Consider the following 15,130-nt stretch of genomic DNA (forward strand, 5'->3'; position numbering starts at 1 on the left):
ATTTTTGCTTTGTGGCACCGCGTATTATCCTGCTGAAAGAGGCCACAACCATCAGTGTATACCGTTTCAATGAAAGGGTGTACATGGTCTGCAACAATGCTTAGGTAGGTGGTACGTGTCAACACGTCCACATGGATGGCAGGACCCAAGGTTTCCCAGCAGAACATTGCCCAACGCATCATACTGCCTCTGCTGGCTTGCCTTCTTCCCAAAGTGCATCCTGGTGTCATGTGCTCCCCAGGTAAACGATGCACACGCACACCTTTCTATCAGAACCACCATTAACTTCTTCAGCAATTTGAGCAACAGTAGCTCGTCTGTTGGATTGGACCACAGGGCCAGCCTTTGCTCCCAATGTGCATCAATGTGCCTTATGACCCTGTCGCTGGTTCACCACGGTTCCTTTCTTGGTCCACTTCGATAGATATTGACTGTATGGTCAAATATGAGTGACCAGAAGGAGTGGGGCTCATAACACAGCCACAGATGATGTGCAGGTAAACCTATATCTTGTTTGCACTTATCATACATGTGGGAGACATTAGTATAAATAGCATGAAGCTTTGGCTTAGTGTAATAAAGTCTATGAACAACATTTACGGAACTGTCTTGAACTGTCATCAGAAATTTCAATGTCCAAATCTTCTGCCCATCCATTCTAAAATTCAGCATAATGGAAGAGTGAGGCATGTAAGAGTGAGTAAAAAGAAGATATTGACCCCTTTCTGTCAAGGTTGTATCAAACTAGCCTGTCAGTGGTGGTGTGTTCAGGTGCATATTCATATTGTGGTATCTTAAAGTGCATTCCTGGTAGGCTATTTAAAGCTGGTTATGTGTTGTGGAATTTTTAATTTGGATGGATTGTTCAAGAGCACAGTAAGGGATTTGTGTCCACAGGCGGCCTGTTCAATCTGAATCCAGGAGGGAGCAGATGTGACATCAGGGTCTGCTGGTAGGCTTTTGCACCCGAGGGATCAAACTCTGAGCTTGCAGCTCAGTAAAAAGATTGATATTGAGGGAGGCCAAAAACTCCTTGTGACCTACCCTTGCATAGTTGTTTTTTGGTTATTCTGACCACCTTGTTGTTCCATATAATGATTGAGTCCAGTTCCTAAAATAATATAAAAGTATGTAGACAGGGCGGCTTTGAAACATATTTAGAAATATGGTGAGTATAACCATTTTAATAGCGTTAATGCAGCCAACAAAATAAATTGGTAAAGAATTCCAGAATTATATGTTATTTCATTATGGTTGGATCTTTTTTTCCAGTTGGATTTCAGGAGATCACCATATTTTCGTGTTGCAGTGTCATGTGTCCACAGAAAGTGACAAATGATCGTTTGTTCCATCTATTTGAATAGGATTATAATCTAGGTTTGCTCTGATTTGACTAGCAAGCACTCTGATGCTTTGATCATTCTTTTCTTCCTTTAGTATTGCTAAATACCCAACAGGATGTGTGACAGATTCATCGCAGGAAATGATTGTCCAGGAAAGGACATTATTATTTCCATTGTTGGAAATAACGGCATTACTAATGGCGGTTAACTAACTAATTACTATTTCCGTCGTTACAACGCCGTTACCGACTATTAAATGTGGCGCGTTACAAACTGAAGCTGATCATTGAAGCTGTTGTCACCTGACTTGGCTCTCAGCCACCGGAGATGCAGAGCTGTTTTTTTTTCCTCCGGTGAGGGAGGAGGGAGGGGAGAGACAACCACATAAGTGATGATGATTGGCTCTCTAACGTTGACCGAGAGTTCTTAAGCCAATCTGTGGCAATGTTCGGTTTACACACAAGCCACACACGCACACAGCAGCTTCACACACACAAACTAGCAGAGGTAAACTGCAGCAATGGCAAGTCCCGAGGGAAAGTTAACGTTTTCAAATTGGAATTACAGACACTACTTTAATCTCCTTTGTCCACGTCCGTTGTAAGCAACTCTGATCTAATGAAGCATCTCTCAGTGGGACACGCTTCTACAAAATTAACACTGGCCAAAAACTCAGTTGCTGACGCTGTTGATGATGATAGCAGGCCAGGCGTGGCTAACGTGAGCTCCGCTAACAGCTTCACAGAAACCTGTGACACAGACTGAACTGAATGCAATGATAGACAGGTATGTTGTTGAGAACATGCTCCCGTTATCAACAGTTGACTCAGACTCCTTCAGAGCACTCACTGGCAAAATATCGGGGAGAGCAGGTGCCTGTCCGCCATGCAGAAATACATTTTCTAAATACATATGTAGATGCCGATTACGCTAAAATGACTGCCAAGCTCAAAAGGGGGTAGAAATAAAAGTAACGCAATAGTTACTTTTCCTGGTAACTAATTACTTTTATAGTGGAGTAATTCCGTTACTAACTCAGTTACTTTTTGGGAGAAGTAACTAGTAACTATAACTAATTACTTTTTAAAAGTAACATGCCCAACACTGATTGTTTCATTACATGATGAAACAAAAATGGGACCCCTCACATAAATTAATATTTCTTAATTTCGGAGAGGAGCTAGTCACGAAATGGTGTTGATGCTTTTCAAAGTTGCATTGTTGTGCAAAGCTCACTCAGGCTGGAGCTGGTCTCTCTAGTGTTTTCTAGCCACCCCAAGATTGTAAGTGGGTTAGGGTACTACATTTAGGGTAGTTGCCCAGCTATGTTGGGGTAAATATTTTTTGGTCTTTTTTGGTTGTTGCTTTTTCTAGCGTTTGTCATGGGTGAGGAGTCTGAGGCAACTGCTGATAATGGGAGCATGTTCTCAACAACATACATTCAGTTCATTCTGTGTCACAGCTTTTTGTGAAGTTGGAGCAGAAAAAGTCCAGCTTCAGCTACTTGGACGGCATGGCTTCATGTCCTTCGTTGTTAGCAGAGCTAACATTAGCAACACCTGGCCGGCTATCATCATCAACAGTGTCAACAACGGTGTTTTTAGCCACTATGTTTGTAGAAGCATGTGCCGTTGAGAGATGCTTCATTAGATTAGAGTTGCTTACAATGGATGTGGACAAACTTCGCTCACATGATGTACACTTCACATGTATGTTCTTGCCTTTTACCTCAAAAAGATTAAAGTAGTGTCCATACTTCCACGTTGAAAACACCAACTTTCCCTCCGGACTCGCCATTGCTGCAGCCTACCTCTGCTAGTTTGTGTGTGTGAGGCTGCTGTGTGCATGTGTGGTTTGTGTGTAAATTGAACACTGCCTCTGATTGGCTTACGAACTCTTGGGGATGATAATGAGTGAATGTGACATCTGTGGTGTAAAATCTGTAGGAGGAGTTCGTAAAAGTATGAGGTATAGAAATGGCAGGAAAAATCAAAATGGCCGTCTTCCTGTTGGACGGAGGGTATGGGTCCAGGAGATTTTTTGATAAATATGCATACCGACTATTGTATGTGCATGTAGGAGGCGGGGAGTTACAGTAGGGGGCACTATAGAGTCCCCAGGCCACACCCACACCCAATGACATTAAATGATAAAAAATGTTGCCAAATGTGACGTATATTCCAAGTTTAGTGACTTTTAGGGTATGTTCAGGCCTTCCAAAGCTGCGCTCACTTTTGAGTAGAATAATAATTAAAGCTGCAAGCAGCGATGATCGGGCCCTCACAGTCCACGCGCATCGGGGCATGCTGCTGTCAGGGCTTGTTCATGCAATGACTTCTGTTGAAGAAGTTGTTACTTTATGATTTTGTGGCCTGCTCCTGCCGGTATTTAATACTGTACACAGAGTCAGAAGAAGTCCATGCAATCTACATGAAGAACAAATAATGAGAGGAGTGCACTGTGTGACCCTACAAACTGTTGAACAGAGGTTTGTATCCATTAGCAAGGCAGCACTGCCCTCTGGTGGAGAAAGCCTGTCCACTGAAAAGAGAAGGCATTCCAGCTGTTCTTTCGTCATTTAGCCATAACAGCGCCATATACTGGCCAATTTGCACTGAATTTTGCACAAATCCTCATCCGGCCATGGAACACAGGTTGTGACCTGCTCGGGCCCTAATAACAAGAATCCTAACAGATTCAATAAAACCTTGCACTGGTCAGTGCTCGGGCCTTAATAAAATCAAATAATCACTAGAAAAACAATAGGGACCTTGCAGGTTCCCTGCTTGGGCCCTAATAATAATAATAAGAATTCCTACAGATATAATAGGTCTTCATAGGTCGAGACCTGCTCGGGCCCTACTTAACTGGACAGACCAGATATACCAGGCTAATTTTAATGTCTACTATATTTATCTACTTATACTTAGTCCCCCCCATTTTTCATTAACAGAATAGCCACTCCCCTTGCCTTGACGTCAAAATTAGCCAGGTATATCTGGTTTATCCAGTTAACCTTTAATTCATCCTCAGATTTTTTTTCAGATGGGTGACCTGTAGGAAAAGTATATCTGCTGACAAAGCCTTTAAATGTGAAACACTCTGAGTAATGACCTTGACATGCTGGTAACTTTTGTAGCATCACCAAACATGTTGTATGGACAATACAAGTTGCCATGACAAAAGCTAGAAAAAACAAACAAAAAAAAGACCCAAAAATATTAATCCCAACATAACCCACTTACAATCTTGGGGTGGCTAGAAAACACTAGAGAGACCAGCTCCAACCTGAGTGAGCTTTGCGCAACAATGCAACTTTGAAAAGCATCAACTCCATTTTGTGACTAGCTCTGCTCCACTATCAAGAAATATTCATTTATCTGAGGGGTCTTTTTTTTGTTTCATCATGTAATGATATAATGATGTCCTTCTCTGGACAATCATTTCCTGAGATGAATCTGTCACACATGCTGTTGTGCATTTAGCAATACAAAAGGAAAAAAAGAATGCTGAGCGGACAGTATGGCTGGAAAGAGGGAGGAGGATTATCCTGCAGGAGCGGCTTGTTTTTTCTTGACATTTCTCACATTGTTCCTGATGTGAAAATGTGTTACTTCTGGAATTGTGGAATCTGTTGGCACATGTGTCAAGGTTTACCGTAACCATTATTCTCTATGAAAGAATTTTAACTACTTAAATCATATATTTGTTAAATATCCTTTTACCTAATCATAACCATGTTCAACACAAACTTTAAAGTGTGTGTGTGTGTGTGTGTGTGTGTGTGTGTGTGTGTGCGTGTGTGTGTGTGTGCGTGTGTATGCATGCATGCATTTCATGGGTAGTACCGTGAATAGAGTGCTGACCTCGATGCTGTCAGCTTGCAGAATGCGCAGTTTCCCTCTTAGCATTTCCTGCAACTCCTCGTCTGCAGGAAGACACTCAGGACCCCTGACCACATCCAACAGCATGGGCAGAGCTGACCACAGAATGCATCAAGTGTATTATTTTTTTACCATTAAGCACTATGTATGTGACTTCAAGCTTGGTGTTTGTGTGTGGGTCTGCTTATCTCTGAGGAATAAATAGACCGATATAAAAATCACAAACAGTAGTGCAACTATTTCTGATAGATTATTAACTGTGAGTCTGTCTGAACAGCTGAACATGGCAACGATTTGGTACACATGAAAGCACTTTTGCCTCACTCGCTTGATAATTAGAGTGCAGAAAAGAATACTGGAATACAGTACTGCCTATATTAAAGAAGTGTTTAGAAAAATAAAGATCAAAATAATGAAGAAAAAAATAACTGTAAACTACATCTGCAAGAGTAATTTGCAAAAACATTGTTTTTCAGAATAATAATTTATTATAAGGATACATAAAAATGAAGTTCAGTTTATATTTATGAAACATCATTCTATCAGCATAGTGGTGGGAAACAAGGCTTTAGAATTGCTTCATTGTTGTTTGGTCAGTGTGATTAATGGTCATTAATCTTAAATAGGGGTTAAATTTCAGCGCTAAGACCGACCTACATACAGGACACTGAGCTGCCTAAGCTACCAATAAACTCATACGGTGATTTGAGTTAATGATGACCCTGTGGGACTGACTCACAGATTAATAAGTGACTTTGGGGGAACTCACAGGTTCAAGGTATAAACCATTTCACATTTGAGCACATGACTTTCCACTGAGGTCATATGTTTGCTTTTATAACTGGTTCAGGTTGTGACTACTACAAGCAACATTTCCTCTTGAACATATCATCATAATCTAATGATTGCAATGAAATTCAGTGATAATTTCCAGCCATGCTTAAGATTTCTGTCCATTTGGATTATAAACATTCCCTGTATACTTACCTTAAATTTGTCATTTAATCACACCAGAATTAGCCAGCTATTTATGAACTGTGTGTTCAGTAGTTGTCTGGTTTTAATGGGTTATGTCTGTGTTTTTTTTGTGGTCAGTTCGTAAAACAAAGAACCAGCAGCTGAAATAGTGGATTGCGAACTGATTTTTTTCTCTTAAAAGCACAGACCTCTTCGGCTTTCACAGCTGCAGTGTCACTGCGCTTGATGTTGAAACAATGGCTGACAGAGCTGCTCCTAAGAATGAGTGATTCTGTGAGAAGCAGCAGAAAACCAGGAGGGAGGCTGAAGAGGTCGGGGAATTTGCCTGGCTATACAGCTCATAAACCACCATATCAGAACTGCAAGAAAAACTGACATAACCACTCTTCACTATGCATTCAGCAGTTTGAGTCAAGTGAAGAGAATGCAACTAAAAAAGGCAACCAATCAGGCCGAGTAAAGCCTGTGGGATACATAAATAACGCTAGCAGCACGTAGTATGACTAACAACAAAAATAAAATGGCTTGTCAGAACCACTATTGCTCTAAAGCAGTGGTGTCAAAGTGATCCAGTAAAGGGCCGTGTGGCTGCAGGTTTTCATTCCAACCGAGCAAGAACACACCTGATTTGGATCAGGTGTGTTCTTGCTAAAGGTACCTGTTGGGACGTTTTCCTCACATGTTGATAGAGTTCTCTTCAGACTTGCAGCATCTAAGGAGAAACAACACACTATCAAGAATGTGAAGAAGCAATAGTGTCACACATGTAACCACAGGCTTACTGCCATTCTTAACCACTATCACAGACTACTAACTCATAGGCATTTGGCTCATGTGTCATTTACAAATGGAAAATGAGTAAAAGAGAAGAGCCACCAAACAGAACCTACTGCATCTTTTTTGTCAATACATGAGGCAGTTCATTTTCTTTTCAACACAATGCCAGAGCAGTGACCAGAAGAATGCCTGTTTAGTTGCCAGACCAGAGGATTGACTTGGGGCAGAAAGTGCCAGCTCAGTGCTTGTCCCAGCTTAAAACTCTATCTATTTACCATTTTATCAATTTACCCAGCAGGGTTTGTGACATCATAACTGGTTTGGAAAAAGTATGAAGCTCAAACAAGTGCTGAAACTTGAAACCTCCCCTGAATTTACACTAACAAGTGGGGTGCTTTTTTAATTCTAGTTATTTACGTATCCTTTAGCACTGGAACTGCTATGAATTTAGTGACAAGTAAAGCTATCTGTCCACCTAGTAATGTGAATGCAGAATGTAGTAAAGGCAATGTTGAGGCAGAGCCTGTACATTAATCCGTGAGGCCTAACTCCCATGAGCACTCAGTTAAGGTGGAATCTAATTTGTGGTCAGATAAACAGTAAATTCATTAAATTCAGTGCCTGATATCAGTATCATCCAAGTTACTAAAACGTCATGCTTTGAAGGACCCGCATCAGTGTGGAGTAGGTTGGACTAACTATAGACACGTGTCTACCATACTAGGACTACTAAATGTACTAGGCTAGTTTGCTGAAGGCCCATGCCTGGTCACCAGTGACCTCTGATAAACTCTATTGTTGATAAACCAACAAGTGAAAAGTTGACCCCATGAGGTACTTTGACTGAATTAAAAGGGAAAATAATCCAGAAAATAAATACGGAAATCAATGAATGAATTGAAAAATGAAGCAATAAGTAAAAAAAGGAAAATTAATTGATGTAAAAAAATTGGGGAAATAATACAAAGGTGACAAGATAAATTTGTCGAGATATGATAATTGAAACAGAAACATTTTTTTTTATGTAACATTTTTATAAATAACTGAATGTCTATTGTTTCTAAATATGTGTGTTTCATTTAATGTCATATTTACTGAGCACTTTATATTTCATCATTTGTTTTTGATTTTCAGTTTCAGATCTTGATAGAAAATGACACCAACCTTTTTAAACAAAATGTCATCCTCACGAAAAAGATATCCTAATAGTATTGGCGCCTTAATCGTAACAATTTGGTACACTGACAGCATCTGATGGCTCTGGCTAGGAAATTTCTTCTGTAGAAGAATATAATATATAACACCAATAACAACAGATACCCACTGCTCTTGAACTCCTCCGCAGCCTCCGGGTGCTGCTGGCCGTTTTCACAGATTTTCCACCTGGACCCGCGGCTGCCATCGTCTTGGACCGACCCGGCTGACATGTCCAACACAACCACACAGTGTCCTCGTCCCCCGGTGATCAGTCAGCTCCGCACAATCACATGACAGGATGAAAGGGCAACTAAACTTCTCCCAGTACAAGAGTCAGTAGTGTCAAGGTGACCACACCAACTGTCCCGGTTGTCTTTTCAAAATAAATGTATCAAAAACCTTAAATCTCATCTGATAAATTGTAGATTTCTTCAAAGGTTTAGGAGTTGGGGTTAGGTTGTCAGACAAGATAAGATTTGATGTAGGCCAAAGCTCGTTTTAACAGTCTATTTCACAACAACAACAACAACAATAATAATAATAATAATAATAAAATCAGTGCTGTTGGTGTTGTTGTTATTGTTATTATAATCTGTATTTACACACCAGAATTTTATCCAAACTCTATAAGTGGATAAATATTTCAGCTGTCTTTTAATACAACCTCAAAGAAATATAACTGTTAAGAGTAACAAATAAATAGAATATGAAAATAAACATTTTGAGTGTGCGGTGAAACCCACATTTGGTCGTTCATATTTGTATGAAATTTATTTTTTATTAGTTTTGACATATCTAAAAGATTTTGCTAATTCATTTTCTTGTTTTTGTTTAGTTAAGGCATGTGCATTTGTTTTACTTATTTAGCTTAACAATTTATGCATCTGTATATGTCTAACTGTTATGTGTATTATTTATTGGGTGGAGTGGTTGGTGAAGGGCTGGACAGCTGTCCTTTTTGTGGCTTCAGAAGACGCTGCGTGTAATCAGATAAATTACCTCCTAAGTGATGTCACTTTGTGGCTAAGTTGCTTTGTGGGTAATGTAGGTGGCTAAGTTTTGAAGAGCAGTCCACTGGTTTAGTATTGCACTCATTATGGACAGTTTAAAAAGACAATGATCAAAGTTGATACGGCAGAACAGAGATATTCCTTCCTTCCTTCTCTATTCCACACATTCTTTTGCCTATTGAAGAAAAACCAAACCTAAGTGACTTCACCAGAGGCAACATGCAGCTTCCTTCAGAGTCACAAAAAGCTTTATGCAACATTCTTCAATATGCAGTAATCCCTAAGGCCTGTAAACACAGTTTAACTGTAACTGGTGGAGTAACCCTTTATCTCTTTATATACCATATTAGTGTTAAATAGTTACTTTTTACATTTTCAGGAGTTTGCATTGTAGGAAGTTGCTATTTAGGTGTCTACTATTATTATTATTTTATTAAATGATGTTTTGTTTTTTATTGACTTCAGCACATAACTATAGTCATTTATATTAAGTTATTAATTCTGCATTTTTAAAACTGGTGGCTATGAACATGATTGGTAACAGCATGTGTGCCACAGTGAAATAGAAAATGTGGGCTCTTATTTTGAAGGTGCATCTCTTAAATCCTCAAATAACTTTACTGACATGCCTCAGGCACTGACTGACTTAAGCTCACCTTGATTCCATTTGGGTTATTACTTCTGTATATTTTTACAATCATGCTACATGTTGTGTATCTCCATCAATTAAATAACTAGATCCATTATTTAGTTTTTGTAAGATAAGTTTCTACTTCTCTTTAGAATTAGTGTGCAGTTTTCAGGTTAATAATTAATCACTGAACAAATAAAGCTATGGCACAGACCTAAATCTGAATAATTATATTACATAAGCACCAGCTAGACTTACTTCCTCTCCCATTGCCTTGCAGACATATGCTCCTTCTAGCCTAAACTTTCTACTCAAAGGGTAGTGGTAGTGTGTGGGTTTGGATCAGTGTGTTCATCCCAGGAAAAGACTCAGCATTTCCTCTCCTCCAGTCAGTTCCTCTAACAGAATTGCAACCAAGCAGTAGAGGTGCTTTTTTTTTTGAAGCAACACAATTTATAACAGCAGCAAACACACAATCACAGGGAAGACATCACAAGACACATAATGTCTCAGCAATTAAGTAATACACATCCTGCAAGGTGACTGATAAAGCTAGTGTCATATGATACTCACTTGTTTTATGACATTTTATTACACTTTTACTCCACACACAGTAGTTGTCAGATGACCATGTAGTGTAAAGTGCATAAATTTGCACGTGTGTGAATGTCTGTTTGTGTGTGTGTGTGTGTGTGTGAGTCTGAAAATATTATCCTTACTTGGAATTCTACTTTTTTTTCTCCTTTTGGCTCCAGAGCTTTTAGGCACCTTGTGATACATTTACCTTTCAGTGATTTTACAAGTTGATTATTTACCTAAAGCTGCATTAATTGATTTTTTTTTTTTCAGCATCCAAGCCCAGGAATGTTGGAACCATTTTCTGGGAGAGATTGCTGTAAATGGGTAGATAGAGCAGCATTATCGGACACATCAGTAGGCTGTGTGTGGTTGGACTTGAATATTAATGGGCCTGACCCAAGACTTTAATTACAAAAGATGTAAGTATACAGCAGAAAAAAATAGAAAGCCATATTTACATTTACAAGGTATCTTTATTATTTTGACAATAAAAAATATGCACAGTCTGTATTCATGGTCATATTAATAAAATCATGTATGAAAACCTGGCAGAAAATGTGGGACCACTTATAAAGGCTGTGTCCACAGCCCAGGGGCCCCATTCATAGACCTTGCTATTTTCGACGCATACATTGGTGTGATTAAAAAATAATACTTGACATGGAAATGTGTGTACATTTACGCAAACCTTGACTCAGGAGTTAAAAAAAAATCCGAAACTGGGGAAACTCGAGAAACGGATGGTGAGGGGGTCAATTAAAGGGGGTCAGTTGTAGAAATTATTTCAAATATAGTAATGCATCTCACACTCAGTTTCACTTCACATAAAAGGCTAATTATACAGGGCCCATAAAAAGTATTCACCCCCCTATTTTTTTTCTTCTTTTTCATAAATGGAATCATTCACCCCCTTTAAGTCCGTATTTAGTAGATGACTCAATCACAGCACTTCAGCTTCGCCATGTTGCATGTGGATCGGGTGTGAACAGCCAAACATAGCACCTAGTCTAATGAGCAACTCACATGCCTTTGGGTGAACTCTGGTTGAGATTTAATGAGCTTTCTTCAACAGTGTCTTTGTCTTTGCCACTTTCCCATAAAGCTTTGACTGCTGAAGAACCCAGGCAGAAGTTGTTGTATGCAGAATCTCTCCATCTCAGCTGCTGAAGCTTTACATTCCTTCAGTGTAGTCCAGTGGTAAATTCAGGAGTAAATTTACTTGAGTACTGTACTTAAGTACATATCCAGAGGATTTGTACTTTACTTGAGTATTAGATTTCTTTGGTACTTATTACTCTTACTTGAATACATTTCCAAGACAAATATTTTTACTTTCACTCGAGTTAATTTCTAGGAAGGCTGAAAAGTACTCGTTACTTTCAGGTCTGCTCTTTTTTTTTTCTTTTTTTTTCTAAAATACTATCGGACACAAGCTGTGTTTGTCAAAGAAGGAAACCTATCACAGTGCACGCTCTCCACTGGGATCTACGTAAAAGCGGAAATACGTCATCCCTCCCCATAAGGATAACACCAAAGTAGCCACGCTCTCGACTGCGTTTGTCAACACAAAACCGCGACAATGGCTGCATCAGATGTAGTTTTTTGTAAAGCAGTGATTCTCAACCAGTGGTCTGGGGACAACATTGGTCTCTGAGGGGGTTCCAGTTCCCAACTTAGCTAAATGATAGAGAGTTAGTTGGACGGTGCAGGTTCATTTGGTTACAGTTTTAATGATTGTTAATAAACATCTGGATCTGCAACATCTGCTGCAGTGATGTTGCTAGGTACGCGTCCTGCGTCCCTGACGCATTAAAATCTGAAAGGACGCACTAAACTCACTATCCATGCGTCCCAGGGACGCACCTCATTTTTCCCATGAAAAACGATACATTGTGAACATTAAACAACTCGTGTTTAATCTCAGTAACTGGCAAAAGAAACCTTGTTGTTAGCAGACCGGACAAGCGCTGTTTCAACCCTCTGCGCATCTACTCGGCGCAGACGTGATCCCCTGTACAAAGTATCGCGACATGCTAATTTAGCCGCTACCAAAACAACTAGCCCGTCACTGCTGATTTCATTTCAACAAGCACCCGTGGGGGATGTGTGTGTTAACACCCACAGTTATCCCGGTGAGAGTGTTCAACACCCACACTTTTTCTGCAGATTTACTGCAGTTTTGCACAAACGCCTTACTGCGGCCGGAGTCACTTTCTACCGCCGCTCTAAGTCTGCGCTCGCTGCAGCTGCCTCCTCTCCTCCTCCCTCTCCTGTTCTGTTGCTGCTTCAAACATGACACCGGCTTTGGGACTGACTGGCTGATGATTGGCTGTTCTGCCTTAAGTCCCGCCTCTCTTGCTAAGTTAGATTTATTGTTCAGCTCGTGCTGATGAGGTGGGATCTACCGTAAAATACCAAATAATATCCGGGCGTGTATTTGTTTCAATCACTTAACAGACCAGGCGTTTATTTGGGACAGGCGTTTAATTCCCTCCTCACAAAAATCCGGGATGAAAATGTCACAAACTTCTCCAGCTTCTCTGTGAATTCTCTGGAAACGGAGAGCAACCAAAAACAATGTCTGTAACGTTCTCTGATGATTGTAAATGTGGATTACTCCTGATACGTTCAGTATACAGGTCGACACCAAACCACATGATGTGTTGTATAATGTGTTTATGTGTTTACAGCTGCTTATGTATGTAACGCTGTTACTGTGATGACATATGACAGTTAAATATGTAATCTGTCTATAATAACCACATGCTGACATGTAACTGTGATTTTTGATAATCTAAGTACTAATAATAACAATCATGACAAGAAATTAACAAAGACTGCAGATCAAGATAAGAAGCTGCAACTGGCAGTGAGCAGCTCTCTTTTCTGTTAGCAGTGAAGTGACATTGTCCATGACAGAACATTATAAAATATGATAATGTATAAAAAAACATTTAATGGTTAAAAAAAAAGTACAGTTTCAGTAGGCTTATATTATAAATATTATAATTAAACAAATCAAGACAGATGTCACATTTACATGTCAGGGTGTGGTTATTATAGACACAGATGTAATATTTAAGTGTCTTTTATCATCACCCCCCGACCCAAAATTGTTTTAAAAAAACACCACCACCACCATCACCACCATATCCATCCCCCGCACTTTTGAAAAGCTTGCTACACGTCTGATTTCAACAATTAAAAATACAAACTTCATAGTAAATAAACCGACATTTCCACTGCTCGATGCTGTGCTCATTTGTGTCGATTATATTTTAACATTTAGGGGACGTGCTGTAATGAAATAAATAAAACATAATCCGATGGTGGTGATGAAAACTACATTGAAGGCCAGCCACCATTTTGTTACTGTCATATGTCATGCCACAGTGACAGTTGTTTTACAATAAACTTTTCAGATTTGGAATTTAATTTGTTTAATTTCAGATACATTTTGAACATACATGAATATATCCGTTTATTATAACCGTATCATACCACCATCGAAGGAGTTTAACAATCAATAAAATTTAAGAAATAGAATAATATAAGAAAGAAATACATTTTCTTAACTGGGGAGTCGGGACCCATTGAATTTCCCAGGGACCCACTCAACTCACCACCTGTGGGTCCTGGGGACTCACTACATGAAAACCTATCAACATCACTGTGCTGTCCTCCTGTGATCCCATTCATTTGATTTGTTTTTACAGGTGTTTCTGCAGGCTTTATATAAGATTGTGGTTCTAAAAGCAAGCACATCAGTGCAGGTGGTTTCAAAGAGTTAATTCTCAGAAACAAGAGTTAAAAGGTCCTTAAATTCATTTAGAAAAAATTATAGTAATTCATTGATGTGAAAAATAAGACATTTACTCTTACTCTTACTTTTACTTAAGTACCTTTAAAAGCAAGTACTTTTTTACTCTTACTCAAGTAACATGTCGACTGAGCTACTTTTACTTGTAACAGAGTAAATTTTGACCAGTAGTATTTGTACTCTTACTCAAGTACTGGGGTCGAGTACTCTGTCCATCTCTGGTGTAGTCATAGGTGTCGTGGTGGTCTTCCTCACAAGCCTCCTTCTTGCAAGGGCACTCAGTTTGTGAGGACAGCCTGCCCCACGCTTCTTTCCATTTATAAGGGTTCTAACCCCTAAGGGGTAGAACCCTTCTAAAATTGTGCCGGTTTAATATAAGGGTTCTGAACCTGAAGGGGCCCAATGATTGGAAATGATGTGCATCAACTTGTATTAAAATATGAGCCCAGTCAGCCAGATGGTGGCGCTGTAACTAATGCTTGAAAATGCATTTTTGGGAAGGCCACGCCCCTCACACCGTAAGATTGATTGACTTGAAATTTGACACACAAATCCAGCTCCATGTGCTTTACAAAAAAGCCACTTAGACCATAAAGCTCCGCCTACTTAGATTTTTTGCCAATTAACATAATGTGAAAAACAGTAAAATGAATAGAACTTCTGAAAGATTGACTCTATCGACACCAAATTTGGTATACTGCTTCGGGGAATGAAAAGACACATTTCTACTATAAATGAGCCAGATTGGTCAAAAAACATGGCCGCCACGGACCAATGTATTTTTGCAATGGACGGGGCTCAGAAATGATTGGCCATAACTCCCACACCCTTTGCCTTATCATCACAAAACTTGGTGGGTAGGTTCACAACTGTACTGGGGATCTGCCTACCAAAGCATGTTGAGCTTAACC

At 39.5% G+C, this 15,130-nt stretch overlaps 1 protein-coding gene across 5 annotated transcripts in view; it reads right to left on the reverse strand.

Moving 5' to 3' along the window:
• Positions 1-8,490, reverse strand: part of sh3tc1 (SH3 domain and tetratricopeptide repeats 1) — a 42,793-nt gene extending 34,303 nt beyond the window's left edge. Inside the window, exons 1-3 of one of the 5 annotated variants that reach the window (XR_003985749.1) lie at positions 8,307-8,489; positions 6,864-6,917; positions 5,192-5,322 (exon numbers count right to left, since the gene is read on the reverse strand). Coding sequence is in view for 4 of the 5 variants with exons in the window: in XM_030431858.1 (XP_030287718.1) it covers positions 5,192-5,322; positions 6,864-6,917; positions 8,307-8,409 (288 nt within the window). In the remaining variant the exon portion in view is untranslated. Of the gene's footprint in view, positions 1-5,191; positions 5,323-6,863; positions 6,918-8,302 lie in introns of all 5 variants that reach the window. The other 4 variants (XM_030431859.1, XM_030431858.1, XM_030431860.1 and 1 more) reach the window with 4 other exon arrangements.
• Positions 8,491-15,130: the final 6,640 nt, after the last annotated feature.

Source organism: Sparus aurata, chromosome 10, assembly GCF_900880675.1.
Source record: "Sparus aurata chromosome 10, fSpaAur1.1, whole genome shotgun sequence".
Lineage (NCBI taxonomy): Eukaryota > Metazoa > Chordata > Actinopteri > Spariformes > Sparidae > Sparus > Sparus aurata.